We start from the raw sequence: 22,026 nt of genomic DNA, 5'->3' as shown, positions 1-22,026 counted from the left end.
ACGGGCGGTCCCCTGTACCGTTTGTCTTAGTCGGGACCTCCTGGATGCCTCCGAAATCCGCGTGGCACCGCCTTCAACCCCGGCGTCCCTCGCGTCCCGCGTCGTTGTCTCACCCCCTCGCTCCTGACCGACCGCGGCTCCGCCGCCGGCAGATCGCGCGCCAATACCATGTCGCCGCCGCGCGGCGGCCGCCGCTACGGCTGCCGGCCGCGCAGCGGCAGCTTCAACCTGCCGCCGCGGCCGCGCTCGTCGGCCTCGCTGACGCTGCCGCCGCGGCGCGCCGGCTTCAGCATCGCCGAGATCATGGAGCCGGCGGCGGAGGCGAGCGGCGCGCTGGACCTGAGCGTGCGCCGGCGCGCCGCGCCCTTCGACGACCTGCAGGTCAGGCGGGCGGCGGCCGGGTGCTCGGCCGGGGCGGCGGCGGCGTCGAGCGGGCACGGTGGGGTCGGCGAAGGGAGATGGTGGCGGTCACTGAGTGGGAGGACCCGCTGGGAGTGTGGGGGGGGGGGGGGGTGGTGGAGGCGGTGGGTGGAGGTGGTGACGGTCACTGACTGGGAGGACCCACTGAGTGGGGACAGTGGACGTGGTGGGTGGAGGTGATGGCGGTCTCTGAGTGGGAAGGGCCGCTGGGTGGTGACGGTGGAGGCGGTGGGTGAAGATGGTGGCGGTCACTGACTGGGAGGGGCCGCTGGGTGAGGACGGTGGATGCGGCGGTGGAAGTGGTGGCGGTCACTGAGTAGGAGAACCTGCTGAGTGGGGACGGTGGAGACGGTGGGTGGAGGTGATGGCGGTCACTGAGTGGGAGGGGTCGCTGAGTGAGGACGGTGGAGGCGGTGGGTGAAGTTACCCGGACCGCTGATTGGGTACGGTGTGGTTACGGGGAATGGCGTAGGTAGACGTCGCGGTCAGGCCGGCGGCTCGCTCTGCCTCAGGGTCAGGTCAGGGTCAGGGTCGCTCTGCCTCAGGAGGCGTTCCCATGCGACGCACGGGAGGTCTCTGGACGGCCGGTGTGCGGGGCCGCCGCCCGCTGGACGGATCGGCCGGCGCTTCCGCTCGCCGACGTTCGTGATCTACACTCGGCCCCTGGTGTGTCACGCCTGCGGCTCTCAGTAAAAGTTTGTGCCCTTCGGCCTGTAGTATGTGAACGTCCCAGCTTGCCCGTTGGGATACCGTGCGGTTCGCTGGGCTCGCCTCTGGCCCCGGGCTGTTGGTCGGCAGAAGCGCGGCTCCGCCGCCGGGCGTCACCGGCTCCAGCTCCGGCTCGCTCCTGACTGTCAGGATCGGCCAGCCGCCGTCGGCAGGCGTCGTCGCCGCCGGCGGCGGCAGCGGCGGCGGTGTGCGATCGGTGCCCCGAAGCGAGGTGCGACTACAGCTGGGCCCCCGGGGCGGTGCGTCCCCGCTCGTGTGTGACCGGCGTCTGTGCGCTGACGGCGGCGGCCTGTGGGTCCCAGGAGGACCCCCAGGACAGCATCAGCGAGTGCGTGTCGGACGCCGTGGAGCGCTTCCTGGACGAGGACTCGAAGCAGAGCGGTACGGCGCAAGACTCGGGCATCAGCGAGATGAATCGCGTCACCGACTCGGCCGCCAGTGAACTGAATAAGCCGTCCGACTCCGGGTCAGTCACGGGGTGGAGAACGGCGGGTGCTTCAGCGTCGTGGAATCGTGTGGGCTTTGGATGGCTGCATGTTGGGTGGCTCACGCGGTAAGCGTTAGGTAATGTGCTTGGGTTGTGATTAAAGTTTTTTTCTGGTGAGTCTTCTTCTTGTCCGTGGCTCAGTGGTTTATGCATCATCATTGGATGGCCTCTGGTAGTTGTGTATCGACGGTGGTAAGTTTGACTCAACGTTTTATTGATGACAATCTTCCGCGGTCGTCTTCGCTTTCGCCGGGCGTGCTGTTCTTGTAAGGCGCGTGCCGGTAGGCACACTCCACCACGCGAGAGAACACGTAACGCGCACCCCATCGCAGTGTGCGCGTGCTGAGCGCGTGCTGAGCAAACGTGTCTGCCGGCGCCGCGCGCGTCTGGCGCGCGTGCCTGCCGCCGGGGCGTTGCGCCGTCGCCGCGGCGGGCCGTCGATTAACGGCGCGCTCCCGCCGCAGCTCGGCCGGCAGCAAGCTGACGGGTTCGGCCGGCTCGGCGCTCAGCCAGCAGGCGGCCGGCGCCATCTCGCAGCCGCCCAAGAAGCGGCGGCTGGCCGGCCTGGCGGCGGCCGAGGCGGCGGCGCCGGCCCGCCAGGCCGTCATCACCGGCTACTTTCCGGCGGCGGCGGCGCCGCCGCCGGCCCCGACGCCGCCGACGCCGGCGGCGGCCGAGCCGGAGTCGGCCGGCTCGCCGGCGCCGCCCGCCCAGGACGCCGACGCCGCCAAAGGTGGGGTGGCGGACGCGCTGTCTGACGCTGGGATGTGCGGGGGACCGGCCGTTCTGGTTGTGGATGTTTGGTGCGCTGCCGCGGGAGATGTTTGGACCTGTTTAGAAGTCCATTTCGTGGATGTGGTTGTGAAAATATGAGTGATGTCCCGGTTGTTTGGCTATGATTAATGCTTATTTATGAGCCAGGTGCACGGGATGATGCGTTGTGTGTATTTGTGCGTCAGGTACATTTTTTAATTAGGCTGCCGATAGTGTAGTGGTTGAGCTGCGCGTCTGGAAAACCAGAGGTACGGGGTTCGATTCCCTGCGATGTCCGCCTTTCCTGCCAGGGTGGGAGACAGGCGACGTCACCCAGCCGCACGATCCGGGTGCGTCTTTAAGTCCCAATGACACGCGCACACGCATTTTGAAACTATGATGCGGCGAACGCTCCATCCCGAAAAATTTGCCAGTGCCGCTAACGCCCGATAGCACCAGTCACGCGAAGCGTGACTGGTGCCGGCTCTGGTGTCCCTACCGCGCGTGCCCCGCGTCAGCCCCCGCCGCGGCCTGGCATCAGACCCGCAGCGTTGTGACGCGTTGCCGCTCGCCCGTTCCCGTCCCGCGCCCGTCCGTCATCCGTTGCCATCCGTCTCCCGTTGCCGTCCCTTTCCCGTTCCCGTCCCGTCTCCCGCCGCGGTCCCGCTCTCGCTGCCATGCTCGGCCCGTGCCGGCGTCGTCGGCGGAGTCGTTCCCCACCGCAGCCGGTGCGGGTGTCGGGGTGGCGCTCGGCCGTCCTCCGAAAGCGCTGACCGACGCTCTTGTGCGGCGCAGCGGCGGCGCCGGCGTCCGAGGCCGAGACCAAGGAGCAGTGGTCGCGCATCATGTCCAAGATGCGGCCGTCGTCGGTGACGGCCGCCCAGCAGCAGCGCACGCAGGTCAACGGTGACCGACCCCCGCAGCCGGACAGGAAGTGTCCCTTCTATAAACTAATACCGGGTACGTACAGCCGCCGCCGCGCCGCAGCGGCCGCCGCGGTGTGAGCTTATGCCGGTGGTCGCCGTCGGGGTACGCTGCGCGGGCGAGGCGGGGGCGAGGTGGACTACAGTCGGTGGGTGGCGGCGCGGCCGGCGCGGCCGGCGGCGCGAGCGGTCTTCCGCGTGTGGCCTCGTCGGAGGCCGCTGAACTGTCGGTGAAGGAGGCGTGTTGGGAGCACGCGGCGCGGTGCGTGTGTGGCCCTGCGAGTGTGGTGGGCTTGCCGGGCGGGTTTTGTGTAGTCCGGAATGCTTCTACTACGGCTTTAGGCCTTAGTCGAAGCATTCCGGTCGGAAGTCGGACGAGCGCAGGCCTTAGATATCCGCTCGTCCCACTTCTGTTGTCGTAAGGTGTCTGTACTTTTGTCGCCGCGTGTGTAGGCTCCTTCGTCCTCCTCTGTACCTGCCCCCGTCTGCTCCGGCACTGTTGCGTTGTCCTCTGCCGTAGCCTCCGTTACGCCCTCTGCGTGACGTGACGTGACTCGTGACATCGTGACCCGTTACCCTCCGTGTCCGGCCGGTCGCCCAGCGCTCGGCGCCAAAGGACCCGGAATATCGCGCCCAAACGCCAGCCAGCATGGAGATAACTGTGGTCTAGTCGTCGCTCCGGCTCTGACTGTACAACTCATATTTACTGTGTACAACGCGTCGCGCAGGGGCGCCGTTCGCCGTGGACGCCTTCAACTACGGCATCGTGCCAGGCGTGGAGGCGTACTTCCTGAGTCACTTCCACTACGACCACTACCGCGGCCTCTCCAAGACCTTCCCGAAGACCGTCTACTGTGGCAAGGTTACCGGTGAGTGTGTGTGGGGGAGAGGGCGCGGTGGTGGGACACGCGGCGCGCGCTCTCTGCGACTGACAGGCGGACTGTGGCGGTGCGTTGGCCCCATCAGGACCGCCTGACGTTCGGCTGCGTATGGTCCTGCCCTTCCTGGCACGTGCAGAACGTGAGGGCACGGTATTGCTATGGTCTCGATGGTCTCCGCCCTGCATCGGGGGCTGGGGAGCATGCGCTGGCCCCAGGCGATTTTACCACTTAACGGAGACGAGGGATCGGAGCCGCCTTAAGCGGCGAGTTGTGAGTATACGATCACGCGTGCTTCTTTTGGGTTTCTGTCTGGTACGTTGTGATGAATCGTGACACTGCCGTACCATGAATCGGTACCCAGTGTTGGATGGAAAAGTCTGACCCCGACGTGATTTGAACACGCAACCTTCTGATCTGGAGTCAGACGCGCTACCGTTGCGCCACGGAGTCCCGCGGGCTGTCGCTGAACTGGTCAGGATTAAGTCTGAAGCTTGACTTCCGCAGTCAGCGAAGCCGCTGCTTGCCATTAGCTTCTGTTACCCACTAGGCAGCTGGCTTCTCTTCTTCAGCTTCACCTGTGTCTTCAGCGGCGATGGTTTGGTGGTGGGCGGCCGATGTCGCTGTGATCGTCGCAGACACGCCGCTGGCTGCGTGCGGTGATCCGGCTAGGCTAGTGCTCACCGCCGGTCGGGGAGCCCGCCTGGGGCGCCGCCCGGCCGTTCTGGCAGTGGTGCCCGGCGCTGTGACGGTGCCCGCGGTCCCTGACGGGTCCCTGACGCGGCCTGACCTGACCTGCGGGCCGGCAGGGAACCTGGTGATCACGCGACTGAAGGTGCCTGCCGAGCGCATCAAGATGCTGCCCATGAACGAGCCCAAGCTGGTGTTCAACGTGGAAGTGACGCTGCTTGACGCTAACCAGTGAGCATGACGGGGGGGGGGGGGGGGGGGAGGGGCGTGTGGGGTTGTCAGCCCGTCTCCGTGTGTCCAGGGACTGCCGGGCCGGTGTGAACCATTTGTTCCACCCGGCCGGCCAGCGAGTGCCTGGCCTGAACGTCGTGCAGTTAGTGAGTGCCGCGGCAGTGTAATGTCTGTTCTCCTCGTCCGTCCGGCGGGGAGCCCCGTGTGTTGTCTATCCTCCTCGTTCGTCTGGCGGGGAGCTCCGCGTGTCCTAAGGGTGGGACAGAGGGCGTACGTCGGCAGCGAGACGCGTGTACGCACGGCACAAGGATAGACTCTTGGGTCCTCCGGACTTACACGACCGTCGGACTGACACCCTGGTTGATCGCGTCATAACGTCCCCATTTTCACGGACGTGGTACACATTAAGCCATTGGGGCGTCCTTTTACCGCTGTGCTCACCTTACCCCCTCCCTCTTCTCCCCTTCTCCCGTCCCCCCTTTCCAAGCCTGTTTGTACGCCGTCTTCGGCAATCGTTATTTCGTGCGACGAGGCCGATCGGCGTCAGCGAGAGGACCTTGACGTGCTCGGTGTACAATTGGACTGGTCTGCTTTTCGGCTGCAACGCAGCTTTTAATTGCGGGTACATTCGGCGAAATAAGAGGGCGTTTTCTCCGGCCTTAACAGGTTTGTGCACTGCGCGGGATGAAAAACATCGTTGCGAAACTGCTGTTGTTGTTGTGATTGGGGCTTGACGACGCGCTCAGCTGCTGACGGTGCACGTGAAGGCTGTCCTCTTGCCTTGGCAGGGAGGGCGACTACCTTACGGAGGTCAACCCTGTGCCTCTGGTGTTCCAGACGCGCAGTTTAACTACCGCACTGTCGACACCGGCGGCGGAACGTCCAGCTCCCTAGAGGAATCTTTACGCGTTCTTTCATAAGGGCCCGGGAATTGTAACAATGGTAAACGCCGTTGCACATGCTTGATTGGTATAATTATAACCACGATTGTCGGCCAGATTTATGCGGATGGTTTGTTTATTGTTTTTCGGTTGTTCGCATTCCAAATGGTGCCTACCGATTTGGTGAGCGATAGACACGGACAGCAGAGCTCCTCCAAGCGTGCTGCCTCCTCTCGCACTAGCTTGTCGGGGTAGCACCGCCCGCTGATGGATGGCCGGTGTAAAGTACCGGGTCTTAACACCTTGCCCCTGTTGATTGTCATTGGAAATGATCTCGCGGGGCGGACGCGCGTTACGATTGAAAACTTCCGGTTCGATCATTTCCTCTCTTTGCGAAATAAGATCTTTTCTTTCGTTGTCTTATGTCGGTGCTTATAGCTTTGAAGAGGGGGACGTTTCGGTGTGGAAAATTCCGCCAGGAATTGGAGCGGTTCGTTGTGGGCCGCAGCGCCCGGACGTCTGAACGGGCATCGACAGATGGCGCCCGCGGCGCTCGTAGCCGGCGTCTGGCCCTGTCCTTTGTTCTATCCGCAGAGGTGGACTTCTCATGGCTGGCCGTTGGACACTGCCCATCCACGACGGTGGATGTTCGCCCTACATAGTACAATTATTAAATAAAAATGTTGAAGTATGGAAATTAGAATAAGTAAGGAAAATAATAATTAAAATGATAGCATACGCACAAATCATGAGAAGCCACCGCACCGCAACAAATCTATATCATCTATCCGGCTGTCTCTTGGACTAATGGCATCCCACCGTCTCGTAAGGCCTTTTCAGCGCCTCGATGTGGCATCTACTTCCCCAAAGCGAATCTTGTCTCATTGGGGGGGAGGGGGGGGGGGGGGCGTCTATGACGGACGATTGAAATAGCACAGCTAACATTAGAAGCGCTTACACGGCTGCCAAAGACCTGGGGCCGAATTTCGTGGGCAGAAGGAAGGGATGCACTAGACCTGGAGCGGGGTGAAAGGGACTGACTCTTACATGGTGACGGAAGAGTGGTGGCGTTGTCTTCGGACCTTTGCAGTCCGAGCCGGCACACGGATGTCCTTCTCACTGGTCCGTCCAGATCTGTGTCCTCCCGGCACCCGTCCCAGATCTTTTATACCCTCCGTTGACACTTCTTCCCGGGCCGGTTTGTTTCGAAACTGGGCCAACCGGCCGGACGGGGGGTGCCGACCCCCTTCCCCTTTCGTGGCACGCGGCGGGCGTTACAACGAAAATCCCAGGTCCCTGTGCTCTTACGCGTTGCTGCTTCGAACCCGCATACGCACAGTTATTGTGACGTGTAATAGCATCGGACAAATTTGCATCGGTACATGCTCGCACATATCCCCGCACAGTAGCGTGGAAAAGGTGCAGTGTTTAACATCTGATGTGTCTCATTTGCAACCCATGCATCTGACGCTCCGTGCATCTGATGTTCCATGCGAGCTGTGTCATCATATGTGATATCACGCGATGTATCTGATGTCATTGACCCGCCATGTATGTGATGTGTCATTTTGCGTACCGCATGCCCGCATGCCCGCTACCGCGTAACTTGTCACCTGTCATCTGACGTGTGTCACCTGTCATCTGACGTGTGTCGCCTGCCGTCTGACACGTGTCACCCGTCGTTTGACGTGTGTCACCTGTCATCTGACTGTGGCACCTGTCATCTGACGTGTGTCACCTGTCATCTCACGTACATCGCCTGCCGTCTGACGTGTGTCACCTGCCGTCTGACGTGTGCCACCTGCCGTCTGACGTGTAACACCTGTCATCTGACGTGTGCCACCTGCCGTCTGACGTGTAACACCTGTCATCTGACGTGTGCCACCTGTCATCTGGCGTGCGTCACCTGCCATCTGACGTGCGTCAACTGCCGTCTGACGCGTGCCACCTGTCATCTGACGTGTGTCACCCGCCGTCTGACGTGCGTCGCCTGCCGTCTAACGCTGTCCGCGCCCGCCGCCGTCTGACATGTGTCACCTGTCATCTGACGTGTGTCACCCGCCGTCTGACGTGCGTCGCCTGCCATCTGACGTGCGTCACCTGCCGTCTGACATGTGTCACCTGCCGTCTGACATGTGTCGCCTGCCGTCAGCCGTGTCTCACCCGCCGTCTGACATGTCACCTGCCATCTGACGTGCGTCACCTGCTGTCTGACATGTGTCACCTGCCGTCTGACGCTCTCCGCGCCCGCCGCCGTCTGACCACCGGAGGCCCTGCGTGTCCACAGTTGTCCGGGCGCCGTCATGTTCCTGTTCAAGTTCCGCGACGGGCGCGCGTACTTGCACGTGGGCGACTTCCGGGCCGACCCCTCCATGGAGAGCTACCCGGAGCTGTGGAACACGGCCATCGATCGGGTCTACCTGGACACCACGTGAGCACGCGCGCCGGCCGGGCTGGCTGCGGCGCGGGCGGGCGGCGCCGCGCGGCCCGGAGCTCCCGCGGGGGTCACGCGCGTGGTGTGGCGGTGCGGGCTCTTGAGCCGGCGGGGGCCAGTGGGTCCGCTCTTGTGGGCGGTGTGGCGGCGGCTGCGATCCGGTGCGAGCCGGCTGGTTCGCTGCGGATCGGGTGTGTGCCGGGTGTGCGGGTGGGGTGGCTGTTGGGACCGGCGTTCGCGTCTGGTGTGGTGTCGGTGAGTGCGCTGTGGCGCGCCACACGAATTCGGTGGTCCGAGCCATCGCTCGATCCGTGATGCGTATGCCTCGTCTCCATCCTCCCGTAAAACTGCATTTCAGTTGGTTCTCTGTGGTGCGGTGTTTAAGCCGCCGCGGGACGACGTAAGCCAGCTGCAGCTGGCTCTCTGTGGTGCGGTGTTTAAGCCGCCGCGGGACGACGTAAGCCAGCTGCAGCTGGCTCTCTGTGGTGCGGTGCTTAAGCCGCCGCGGAACGACGTAAGCCAGCTGCAGCTGGCTCTCTGTGGTGCGGTGTTTAAGCCGCCGCGGAACGACGTAAGCCAGCTGCAGCTGGCTCTCTGTGGTGCGGTGTTTAAGCCGCTGCGGGACGACGTAAGCCAGCTGCAGCTGGCTCTCTGTGGTGCGGTGTTTAAGCCGCCGCGGAACGACGTAAGCCAGCTGCAGCTGGCTCTCTGTGGTGCGGTGTTTAAGCCGCCGCGGGACGACGTAAGCCACCCGCATCCCGGCCTGACGAGCGGTGTCGCGTTTCAGATACTGTGATCCGATGTACGACTTCCCCAGCCAGTCCGACATCCTGCACCAGTGCGTGCGCATTGTCAACGAGGCCATCCAGAAGAACGCCAAGACACTGGTGGTGTGCGGCAGCTATACGATCGGTCAGTGGTGGGCTGCCGCTCAGGCTGTGGCCGGCCTGGGCGAGGCAGGTTTAGTATGTGCCGTTATGATGAGCGGTTGCTATGAGTGCGCCGACTGTGGTTGCTTCAAAAAAAAATTACGGGCTTTTGAGAGGGCTTTGGAGAAAACTGATGCTGCTGATCAAGTCGCACGCGTCTGATCTATCAACAAGTTAAAAGTACAAAAAGGTGGGATGCTCCCTTTAAGGACAGCTTAGCGGCTAGCGCGGGGTCGTGGGTTCGAAACTCACCACCGGCAGTGTTTTGGCGCTTCTCCACGCTCGGCTCGACGTGTCACGACGCGGACGGCCGGCGTCGCGCGCGGCGGACCGTTCCCAGCGGACGGACGACGCCGGCCCTGACTGAGTGTCCCGCCTGGCAGGCAAGGAGCGCGTGTTCCTGGCGGTGGCCGAGTCGCTCGACTGTCTGTTCTGGGCGTCTGCCGACAAGCGGCGTACGCTGCAGTGCTTGGAGGAGCGGCAGATCAAGCGTCGCCTCACCACGGACCAGCGGCTGGCGCGGATACACGTGCTGCCGCTGGGTCACCTCACCATGAAGGTGGGTCACGGGGGTCAGCAGTGGCCGGCAGCTGGTGCGGAAACACGTGCCGCCGCTGGGTCACCTCACCATGAAGGTGGGTCACAGGGGTCACCAGTGACCGGCGGCCGGCGCGGATACACGCGCTGCCGCTGGGTCACCTCACCATGAAGGTGGGTCACAGGGGTCGCCACCGACCAGCGGCTGGCGCGGATATACGTGCTGCCGCTGGGTCACCTCACCATGAAGGTGAGTCACCTCACATGTCGCGAGGGAAGTTGTGACCGGGAGATTGTCGGCGCTGCGCCCGACGTTGGCCTCCACCGGTGAGATGGATGGACGGCTGCGTGGCTGCCAAGCGTTGCTAGCTGACGTTTGACCCAGTGATAGGCGGGACGGTGCCTGGGCTGCTGCGTAGACTCTATGTAGACGCTGTGTAGACGCTGTGTAAACGCTTGTGGACTCCGTGTAGACGTTTTTGGACTCCGTGTAGACTACTGCATAGACGCTATTTAGACTGCTGCGTAGACGCTGTGTAGATGCTTCGTTGACGCTTTGTAGACGCTTTGTGGACCATGCAGACGCTGTGTAGACTGCTAATTAGACGCTGTGTAGATTCTGCAGACTGTTGCGTTGACACTGTGTAGACTGCTACATGAACACTACAGACTGTGTAGATTGTTGCGTAGACGCTGTGTAGACTACTACGTAGACGTTGTTTAGATTGCTACGTAGACGCTGCGTAGAGTCTGTGTAGACTGCTGCGTAGACTCTGTCGCACGGTGTACTAACAGCGACCCACCGTGTGGCCGCAGACGCTGCAGAACTACCTGAAGATATTCCAGTCGCAGTACACCCATATCGTGGCCATCAAGCCCACCGGCTGGGAGCACGGCAAGGACCACGAGACGCACGGCGACTTCAAGCCCAAGATCTCGGGCAACATCGCCATCTACGGTGAGCCGGGTGGCGGCACGGCTCGCCGGAGGGGGGGGGGGATGGGGTGACGGCGCGGCCGACTCTGTGGCGGCGGGCCTGTATTGTGCTGATGTCACGCGGCTGTCTCGCCCGGTCACAGAAGGACCCGTTGGGCGCCATATGAGCATTGTAATCGGTTCGCCCCAAAGCCCAGGTTAGCATCATCGCAGAAGGAGCCGTGCGGCGCTAACGACAGGTGAAGTCTGCGATGGTTGGCTGTTATCACCCTGATCTTTTGTCAGTATTGGATGTTGTCGCCGTCGAACACGGTAAGCACATTCTTACCGATTTAAATAGTTGTGACCACGGGTCACCTTCATACAGATTGGCTGACGCTCTCGACACGACCTCCCGGGAAGCCGGTGCGACGCCCACGTAAATGCTCCATTGAAAGAGCGCCGCAGGGAAGGCACGTGACGTAGAGTGCCGGCTTCATTGACAAACTGGATTAAAACATCCATTCACGCTAGTTCGTACAGTACGGGAATATTGCAAGACGCGGTGGCGTCCGGTCCTTTTAGCGGAACCCCGCGACAAAAGGTGCGGGTATTGTTACTGCGTCCTTGTGTCTTTGTGATGCAGCCAGAGGTATGCAGTGTGCAGGTGCTTCGCGATGTTGCTCAGCTGTCAGCGGCGCCTTTTGCATCTCCTGCACGCGGTTCTCTGTGGCAGCTGGCGGCTGCGCGTAACCATAGCAACGACGACAGCGTCTTCTGTTGGTAATACTAAGTCTATCTACTCACTAAGTCTATCGGTGGCTGGCGTGGCAGCCGGGCGGTCGGTATGAAATTCTGGAGTGCCGAAACACTTGACAGAATGTGGTGTTTTGTCCTAGGTCGTTTCGGTTCGGGTTTGAGATGCATTTAGATAGCGGAAGGGAGACAGTGTGTTTTAAAACAACAACAGTTTTTTATTGGCACACATATTATTGGGAGACGATCCCTGCGGCGTAGTGGGTAACACGGCGTGTCTAGTAGGGAATCTAGTCTCCCGCGCGTTCGTCACTGGCTGCCAAATTCACTCGCCATAGATTGAGGCCTTGTCCCAGTCTGCTTTGCTTTGCTGCTCCAATAGCAGGGCGTGATGGAGTGGTGCCGCGCCGCCGTCTCGGTGCGGCTTGCGCAGCCGGGCCCCGACCGCCGCTGAGGGCAAGTCGCCGGAGGTTGGCGCTGGACGAGGGGTACATGTGGGGTTTGGTGAAGCGCAGTGTGCTTGGGTGTTCTCCGCAGCGGTCCTGGTCACAGAAGCGATTTTCAGTACACTTCGGTATTGACCGCGGGCTTGTTAAGCAGGGCGAGCTTGTTGCACTGCGGCGCCTTAAGTCCTTGCGTCACGAGATGAACACTTTTGCCCCTGTCCATTTAGTCACTGTGATTGTAAATTTCACGTCAATTTTTTTAAAAACTAAATTTTCAAAAACACGTAAATTTCTGCTGTCAGCTGCTGTATTACGTGGTCCCTTGCCGGTTTCGCCCCGCCCTCCCCCTCCCCTCCCCCTCATTCACTCCCAAATAGTCTGTGGTGGTAAGTTTATTTCACTGCCGACCACTGGCGGTTACAGTGTTCTTTCGAATGCAGTCCCAGCAGCCGCACGCTGTTCGGGGACGGCCAGAGCGCTAATCCTCGCAGTGTGTCACCAGTGCCCTCCAGACCCTCCCTGATGCCGCCAAACTGGTTTGTCCAATTACAAGATCAAGGACATGATTAGGCGATGACACATATCTGGATCAATTGCGTCGCAGTGCCGCGTCGTGAAGCGCCGACAGTTATTTTGTGTTATGTATAAGTGGAGTGCAAGAGTAGCGAGCTCTTTATCATGGCGTCATGAAAAACGAAGGCTGAAGAAAGAAAGGGTCATTGTAAGTCATGCGTACGTGATGTTACACAGCTTACAATGTAGTTCAAAGGTGATTTGTGTTGGTGGCTCGCCCCTACGCTGAATTCTTTGTTCGTCGTGGGACCTGGACGATGTTCCGAAAGTCAGATTTCAGTAGGAAAATAACACTGAAACGGGAAGAGCCTCCTCATCACCCATCGATTCTCACTGTCCAGTGTGAATATGATGCTCTTTTCTTATATTTCTCTCGCTCTCTGTATCATCACGCCTTTTATTTTCAGTCTCCCGGGCTCTTGTTTTCCTCCCGCATGATCCTTCGGGTCTGGCAGGGTTATATTCTGCCGTCCCCCTAAAACTGAGATTAAAGGCTATAAAGTTCGCACCTGGCGCCGACTGCGCCCCGCGGCACCTGACCTGACCTAACCTGACCTGATCTGACCCCGCAGGCGTGCCGTACAGCGAGCACTCGAGCTACTCGGAGCTGCGCCGCTTCATCCAGTTCGTGCAGCCGCGCGAGATCATCCCGACGGTGAACGTGGGCAGCGCGCAGACGCGCGCTCTCATGGAGGCCACCTTCCGCGACTGGCTGCGCGAGGCGCCGCTGCGGCCGCGTCAGCCGGCCGGCGGCGGCGGCGGCGGCGGTGGTGGCGGTGGCGGTGGCGGGGCGGCGGCGGCGGGGCGGCCGGGGGAGGCGCCGCCGCCGCTGGAGGCGCCGACGGAGGCGGCAGTGGCGGTGCCGGCGGCGGTGCCGGCGGCGGCGGCGGTACCGGCGGCGGCGGCACGGGTGGCACCGGCGGCGGCGGTGGCGGCGGCGGGAGCGGCTGAACCGGGCCCGAACGCGCCGGCAGCGGGCTCCGCGTGCCGGCGTCCGGAGGCGCTGGGCGGCGCCAAGACACGCCGGTCAGCCGCCGAAGCGCCGCATTTCTGTGAAGTGCTGGTCACTAAGCCGCTCGTCACTGTGAGGCGCCGGCTGCCGGGCGCAGGCCGCTCGCCGGCAGCCGGCCAGCAATCCATACGCATACATCGTCCATAGCCGGCGGGGTGGGCGGGGCGGGGCGGGGCGGGTGGGGCAGCTGCGTGCGTGCGGGGTGAGCGCGGAGCCGTGGTGGGCGCCGCGCGTTCTTTGTTAATGGATTTAACGTTTAAGAAACGGTTATTTATTGTGTGTGGCCCCCTGTTGTGACTCGTTGTTGGCGTGCGAGCGTGGGATGGCGCCGCGGCGGCGGCGGCGGCGCGCGCGGGCGGCCTCGACTCGACTTCGTTCGGTTCTTATCCCCCGGTGCCCCGCGGATCATCGCCACTGGGCCCCGGCTGCGGCTCGCAAGGTCCGCTCTCTGAAAGACTGCGGCTGTTGCGCCGCCTGTGCTGCAGTCGCTCCCTGCCGGCCGCTTTCAAAGCGTTGGTCTGTTACGGCAGGAGGCGTCGCGACCGCCTCGATAATGCCGCGCTCTGTGACCGGCGAAGGTTCCCGACGCGCGGTCGTGACGGAGGCGTGCGTCTGAGGCGATGGTCCCGGCTGGCGCTCACCTGGCCGTGCTCGCCGGCCGCTCCGGCGCCCCGTGTGGGAGCCGGGCGGCCACCGGGGCCGGCTGGCACACGACTGCGGTGGCGGCGTCAGGGCTGCGCTGGTCGGCGCTGGTCAGGGCCGCGCTGGTCGGCGCTGGTCAAGGCCGCGCTGGTCGGCGCTGGTGTGCCGAGCTGCGGTCGCTCTGGCGGGGCCGGGCCGGCGGCCGCCCGCGCCGCGCGCCGCCGTCGTCCGCGCGCCGTCGGCCGTGTTGCCCCCGTGTGGGGGCGTTGACTTCACCGAGGGGAGCCTGTCTGTCTGCCTGTCCGTCTGTCGGTGTACGTGTGTGGGTGGGTACGTGTGCTCCGTGATAGGTGTGGAGCTGGGGGGCCAACTCGCACTCCGTGATAGCCCTGGTGTCCGGGGACCGGGGGCAGCGGCCAGACCGCGGCGACACCCGCCTCTCCCCTGCTCTCTCCTCCCCTTCCCCTCCTCTCGTGCGCGTGCCCCTCCCCCGCCCTTCGTCGCGACTCATGTGGCTCTGGCCGACGGACTTTTTCTGTCTCGTTCATTCTGTTTCGTACTTGCGACGTCTCTGATTTGAAACGTTATGAAAGCCACCCAGCGCTGCGGCGCCCAAAGTTGCAGGCGACGCGAGGTCGGAGTCCGGTAGGCATTATTTAAGTTTGGCTATGCCTCCACAGGCGATGCATACCTTTTCACGAGTTATGTGAAAGTGTTTGGTGACGATTATTTGTATCGCGTGGTGCCAGCAACAGGGCTGCCTTTTGCACCCGAGCGTTTGAAACGCGTCAGAATTATTGCTCCTGGCACCTTTTGGGTCCATGAAATCTGCTGTGATCGCTCCCAAGTGGCGCATATCTTTGGTCGGCGAGCCACCGGCCACCAAGGTGGCAGCGCGTGGTCGGCCCATCGGTGCTCCAATCGTGTCGCTCTTCTCTCGTCACCGGCGGGTCCCCAATCCTGCCTCTCTGCTCTCTTCAGGTCTCCCAATCCTGCCGCTCTTCTCTCGTCACCAGTCGGTCGCCAAGCCTGCCTCTCTGCTCTGTTCAGGTCTGCCAATCCTATCGCTCTGCTCTCTTCGCCGGCCGGTCCCAAATCCCAACGCTCTGCTCTTCGCCGACCGGTCCCCAATCCTGCCGCTCTACTCTCCTCACCGGCCGGTCACCAATCCTGCCGCTCTGCTCTTTTCAGGTCTCCCAATCCTATTGCTCTGCTCTCTTCACCGGCCGGTCCCCAACCTGCCGCTCTGCTCTTTTCAGGTCTCCCAATCCTATTGCTCTGCTCTCTTCACCGGCCGGTCCCCAACCTGCCGCTCTACTCTCCTCACCGGCCGGTCACCAATCCTGCCGCTCTGCTCTTTTCAGGTCTCCCAATCCTATTGTTCTGCTCTCTTCACCGGCCGGTCCTCAACCTGCCGCTCTGCCCTTTTCACCGGGCGGTCCTCAAATCCTGCCGCTCTGTTCTCATCACTGGCCGGTCCTCAATCCTGCCGCTCTGCTCTCTTCAGGTCTCCCCATCCTGCCGCTCTGCTCTGGACACCTACCAGCCCCCAATCCTGCCGCTCTGGTCTCGTCACCGGCCGGTCTCCATCCTGCCGCTCTGCCCGCCGCTCGGGCCGGTGCCAGGCCGTGCCGCCGGTCCCCGGACGCCGCGCTCCGTCAGCTGCCGTCCGGCTGGTCGGGGGTGGCGCGACCCGAGCGCCCGCCGGCACCAGTCAGTCAGGCGGCCGTCGCGTCGGCAGGTTTCAGTTGTTCGTGCCAAGCAGCGGTGGTGTGCCCGCCGGCGGACGGCGCGTCGTCGTCGCCATGTTACTTGTTTTGCGCGGTCCTGCTTTAGTCGGGTGCGAGCGCGTGCGTCTCGTGGGGCCACGGTGCTTCGGCAGGCGGGGAGGTCGGGGGGGGGAGGGGGGAGGGGCGCTGGGACGGCAGGCCGCGGGCCGCCGAGATTCTAGTCACCGTCCGCGCGGCGGCCGCCTGTGACGTCACTGGCGCGCCTTCGCCGTCAGAAGGCCCGGGGCGCCTGGCCGTCGCTTGGTTGCGTTTAAGACACGACGTACTCGCCGTCCGGTGGCCTCCAATGTAGCCTGCGGGGTTCGGCGCGTCATGTGGCTGCTGCGGCGGTCGGCCACGCGCCCGCGGAACATCTCTAGCTTTTTTAGCACGCGATATCGCCTACGCGCGGAACATATTGTGCACTCGGACTCGGGTGTGGAGTATTTTTGCATTTTCGTTATTTTCTGGAGCTGGTTAGTGGAAGTGGGCGAACGGCGACGAGCGATGAGAGCGTACTTTGCGTCCCGCGCGTTCTTTGTTTACCGTGCTTCTGGTGTTCCGCAGCTGTTACCGAAAATTTTCTCGCGACAAGTGCCCGCCCGTTCGCGTCGGTTTAACCGCAATCGCAGGCCCTCTCGCAATGCCGGCGCATTCATTTTCAGTGCACGTGCTTTCGTAAGTTTTTAGCGTAGCCTAAGTATTAACGCATGTGTCGGGCGGCGTCGCCCTGTGTTTCCATTAAGTCGGCTCCTCCGTGATTGTTAACCCCTGCGAGCCTACACGATCGAGCGTGGCGTGGGCCCGGACGCCGGCTCTCCCGGCCGGACGCGTGCGCACGCGGCCGCCGGCCGGCACCCAGCCGGGCGGCTGCTGCCGAAATGCTCAAACGTTGTGTGGCGGCCGGCCATGCCGGACACGCCTAGCGAACTGTGGCTGCTTTCCAAATAAACGGATGTCTATTGAGGCCGGGGTGTGCGGAGGCGAGTGGAGGGAGGCAGGCTGGGTCGCGCCGAGGCGCGTGTGGTGGCGGCTGGCGGCGGCGACGGACGCAGCGATGTAAGGAGGTCGTCGCGGGACGGTTGACGCTGCTGGTGGATGTTGCCAGTTGCGGCGATGGCGCGCGGGAGTGGCAGGAGCAGACGTAAAGCACCAGCCGTCACGCTACATGGTGGGGCGCTTCGTTGGATAACAGCGGCACAGGGACAGGACACAGACAGTTGTTATATTGTAAGGCACCATGATGCCACTTCTCGGACGCTCGAGATGCGGAAGAGGGCTTAGCTCCTGAAAGCGCCACGTTTTTATGATGCCAGTCGCTAGAAAATCGTCAGAAGAGAGCCATCACCGGGCAGGTAAACCGATCGGTATCCACGCCTCGCCGAGGCCGTGTTGTCCCCAAGTGGTACGCAGTTCAGTGGGATTAGCTGCGTCGAAGGAGACTCCGTCCTGCTTACGAACCTGCCGCCCCGAAGCAGGCGCGTGTTGCGGCATCTGCCGCACCAACGTCCGCTTCCAGTCATCAGCTGCGCCTCCACACGAGCACGCATTGTGACCTGAGCGCGCCTCACCGTGAGGCCCTCGTCAGGGGATAGGGGGTGTTGGATTATACACACACGGTGTGTCATGCTCATGGCCCTGTTAATATCCTGCCAACAATTGTTTTATTTTGGAGGGTTTGAGCCGGGCTGCTTATGTAAAACACCTGATGTTAGACGCCGAATGATACTAAATATAAGGCGCGAGTATTCTTGTCTTCGAACTCAGCTCGTTGACATGCAACCTTTGTACTTATTCTCACTTGTTCCTACAAAATCACTTCGCCGGCGGCCACTATTTTGATGCGGTCAGTGACTCACGTACATGATATCCGATGAATTATCCAATTCACGGGAGCACAGGTCAAAGCCGACGTGATTACTACTAAAATTGATTCTAGGCAAAACTAAGTACGCTTAAGGGCGAAGGTTGAACTTGAACTGCTTCCTGTTGCCAATTGCGAGTGCAATTGTGATATACTCTCTAGCTTGCCGTGTACGCACCAACGCTAAACAATCTGGCTGGCTTTTACGTGAACGTTGAGGTTCGAAGAAGACGGCGTTGGTGTCACGAATTAAACCCAGCCGGCACTTGCTTTGACTGCCGTCCCAATCCTGCCACACAAACCGACCTAAACCTGACGGGGTGGCTCAGATCCATCTTCCTGCGTTGAAGGTCCTCCACACTGCGAAAACACAGCCCGCCGTGCGGTTCGCCCGAGGCGGCGCGGGCCTCGGCCATCGGCCGAGGCGGACCGACAGCAGCTGTCGCGCTCTGCAGTGTGCTGCACGGCCGTGAGCAGGAACTGTCTACACTAGATGCACGCGTGCGCATCTGTAGCGAGCCTCGTCCGGTGCTTCGCGAAGCTGCGGGCTCGCACCGTGAATTAGTTTGGACTCGCCGTGATTGCCGTGGCATTCGTTGTGCATGTGCATGCTTTTTCTAACCACCACCGAGGGGCGACCACGAGTGTCCCTCCCACCATCCCAGCGATACACTGAAACTTACGTTAACACCAAAGATAGTAAATGCAAGTCGCGTCACTCCCTGCTAAGAGGTGGAAGCAAAAAAAAGGAATAAAAGAACGAGCCAGCACAGCCCACCGGCGGGTTATATGAGTCACTAGCAGAAATAAGCAAGGGAGGAGAAATAGTGGTCGTAGCCAGAGGCAGTGTACGACTGAACGTTAATGCCCGTTCGGAAAGGTAGCTCACACGATATTAGCATAATGACTCACGCAGGCTGGGAAGGACAAAAGTCTGGTCGCAGAGATGTGAGTCCAAGGTCTCGATTTCAGCCGCCCACCAGACTAAGCAAGCTTGCTGCAGGTGGGCGATCGAAAGACAGAGCCGCCATTTACGGAGTGAAAACGTATACATAGCCATGGTGGAGCTACGCACGCAAGCACACGCACACATACGCATGCAGTCGCACACACGCACACATACACTCACACACACGCACACACAACCGCGCGGTCCTTCAAATGTATCGTGAACAATGGTGCTTTTCAAGAAAACGTTTTTTGTGAGCCTCTTTATGCATTTTTGTGTCGCCTCAATAGCGCCTGTTCTGGATAGTTTAGGTGATACAATAGAGCATTAGAGACGAGGGCCGATCCACGTTACAACATGACAACGGTAGAATTTTGGGGTGAATCATTCATTAAAGTAGTGTCTGTTCCTAGTGGTTACTCTTGGGATATCTGCTAGCGTAAACAGGGCGTTCATTTTCAGGGTCAGGTTCGAAGTAAATTTTCTATGCATTAACGAGATAAACTGTCGCATTGCAATTTCCTTAACTTAAAGCGATTTTAGTCTGTTTTTGAAATATGATCGCAGTGCGCCTCCGCGCTGATTACCAGCATTTCTAATTTCACGCTTTTGCGGAAGGCAAATTTTGTTCGCGTGGGCTGGGAATGTAAGACCATACACAAGGCAGCAATAATTTATGTGTGGCAAAACAAAGAAGTTGTAAAGTAGAAGCAAAGACCGTGTATTCAAGAAGAACTTGCATCGCTTCATAACGCCAATATTACAGCTAGTAACTAAAGATAGGTGATCAATGTGTTAGTTCCATTTTAGGTTGAAATAAATATATATATATATATATATATATATATATATACACACACATATACATATATATATATATATATATATATATATATATGACCAAGTACTAATCAGATGAAATACCAATAACATGTAGGAGATCGGACGATGGTGGAGCAGACTGCATGCACTTACAGGCTGCCGGTCTTCTGCTGAGACTTAGCTCAGATCAGCGGCGGATCCAGAGGAGGAGAGGGGGGGGGGCACGTAAGCTCACTCAATGGAACCATAGTAGCCTTAGCGCACGTAGCTTTCCCGGAGAACCGTGGCGTCGCAAGGAGGCGGGTTGAAGCATGAAGGAGGGACAAGCGGTGGACGCGTCTCCCAGCTAGGGCAAGTCTAACCAATAACAGAGGTGCCCCGACCAGTTTTTAGTCTCTCTCCAGCAAACAGGCGACAGGGGGCAAGCACCCTTCAGGGACGTTTGACTATATATCTCCAAAACGCGGGTACGGCGAATGCTTGATGCATCCACCGACATATTACCAATGGCTTCTATGTGGCTGCCCTACGAGGGTCTCCGGCAGCTTTGTCAGTGCACTGGATCGGCAGCGGTTACGCAGGAAAATGGCCCAACAATCTCCATAAGTCGTCACAGTTGCCACTGAGAGTCCTCCGGCCGGCATCTGTTTGTTCGGTAATAACAGATTGGAATCTCGCTGCGGTTTTCTTGCAATGTGGGATACGCAGGCATAGGAATCACACAGAGGCCTTTTTGCGACGTTTGTCAACTTGAACACTATCGTTAACATCGGCATCGGCCCTGGCGCCGGTGCACTGCAGGTAGAGCAAAAACTGGCTGTCAAGCTTGTTTCTCCCCCTGTCCACATTCGCCTATCTTCCGGTGCCTTATTCAGGTGACGTTTGCGGGACAAGCTCATTGAAGACGTTACTCACGTGTTAAGAGTTGATTGGACGAAGGTCACCTTTGAAGTCTTTATCATGAAGTTGGATCGACGTTTGTTTCATTACTAGAGTGCAGGCTCCTGCTGAGGACCATCCCTCTGTGCGCTCCTGACCGCCTGACAGCCACCTGGTGACCGCTCCCCCCCCCCCTCGGCTGGTCTCGAGGTGAGACCGTCAGCATGACCCCTGAAATGTCTCTGCAAGGCATGGGCAGGCCGTTGGTTTTACGGGCTGTTTAGCCTATGTTTAGACTGCGCATGGACCTTTAGCATGAATGAGGTATTTGAATGAGCGCGTGTATGCGTACACTTGTTCTTCGAGCAGTCGGATCTCTTGGCGCACATTGTCAGAATTATTAAGGATATTAAGGATAGTTTCGGAGCGATCAGATCAACGAGAAACATCCCTGCCGACGGTGAGTACTGCACCTGAAATGGTGAATCGACATTTTGCCTTCACATACGGAGGGAAGGGAGGTTATCGTTTTACGGAAGGATTGAGGCGAGGTATTAGTATCACAGTTGGAGCATGACTCGGACTAGCATCCACGTCCATCTGTCTTCGGACTATCGTCCACGTCCGCCTGTCTTCGGACTATCGTCCACGTCCACCTGTCTTCGGACTATCGTCCACGTCCATCTGTCTTCGGACTATCGTCCACGTCTGGTGCGTTAGTATGTGCACGTCGTCTCGGCCAGTTATGCACAACTTCGGCCACCGTCACTGACTGCGAGTCCAGTTTTCTCCCACTTGTGCTGACCGGGAAGGACAGTCTCTCGGCGGGTGTTGTAACTTGGTGTCATTCATCTGCTGGATATTCGGGGATTTTATCGCAAACTTGGCTTCCAGCTAAATGAACAACGCTTTCAGAAATCTAAGGGAATGACCAAAGGATCACTTCTATCAGCGGTGACAGCTAAAATTACATTGAACACTCGAAGCCATGGCGTTGGAACCTGCACCAAAAAATTGCAACCATTTCAGAATGGCTGCGATGCGTCGACGACACCTTCCAACTCTGGCAACACCGGCAAGACGTGACGACATTCCTGGACAGCATCAACAGCTGGCGGTCATCCATCCATTTCACTGTGGAACGTGGGCGCGATAACAGACTACCTTCCTAGACGTAGAAGTCGAGAGAACCAACAACAGGTTCGGAACCTCGGTGCGCCGGAAGCCAATACAGTCGGTCACTACCTAAATTTCCAGTCACACCACCCGCGCACGGTCAGGAAAGGCATCGTAAGATGCCTGCAGCATCGCGCAATTGACGTTAGTGATGATGACTCAACTAAGGAGAGGAAACGAGACCGAAATGTTCCGCAGGGACGGGCAAAACGAGAAAGGAACAGCAGCGGTATCACTGCGATACAGCAAGGGTTTGTCAGAAGCGATTGTAAGAACCTGTGGACGCTACGACATCAGGGAAGTCTTCAGGAGCAGCTTCACGCTCCAGAGA

General features: G+C 60.0%; 1 protein-coding gene and 1 non-coding gene across 2 annotated transcripts; one reads left to right on the top strand and one right to left on the bottom strand.

Annotated features, from left to right (window-relative positions):
- The first annotated feature begins 2,337 nt into the window (after positions 1-2,337).
- On the top strand, positions 2,338-13,741 carry LOC119109007 (DNA cross-link repair 1A protein). The gene is made up of 10 exons (XM_037232554.1): positions 2,338-2,369; positions 3,185-3,349; positions 4,041-4,181; positions 5,000-5,111; positions 8,280-8,423; positions 9,214-9,338; positions 9,739-9,914; positions 10,709-10,850; positions 13,155-13,319; positions 13,707-13,741. The coding sequence occupies exons 2-10, from the start codon at positions 3,235-3,237 to the stop codon at positions 13,739-13,741; spliced, it is 1,155 nt and encodes a 384-aa protein (XP_037088449.1). The 5' UTR covers positions 2,338-2,369; positions 3,185-3,234.
- TRNAW-CCA (transfer RNA tryptophan (anticodon CCA)) lies at positions 4,572-4,643 on the bottom strand. Its single transcript has one exon. It is a non-coding gene; the product is annotated as a tRNA-Trp (tRNA).
- Positions 13,742-22,026: the final 8,285 nt, after the last annotated feature.

Source organism: Pollicipes pollicipes, unplaced genomic scaffold (genome assembly GCF_011947565.3).
Source record: "Pollicipes pollicipes isolate AB1234 unplaced genomic scaffold, Ppol_2.1 Scaffold_7206;HRSCAF=8540_pilon_pilon_pilon, whole genome shotgun sequence".
Lineage (NCBI taxonomy): Eukaryota > Metazoa > Arthropoda > Thecostraca > Pollicipedomorpha > Pollicipedidae > Pollicipes > Pollicipes pollicipes.
Note: the sequence above shows the minus strand (reverse complement) of the source record. Positions and strands in the feature narration are given on the sequence as shown.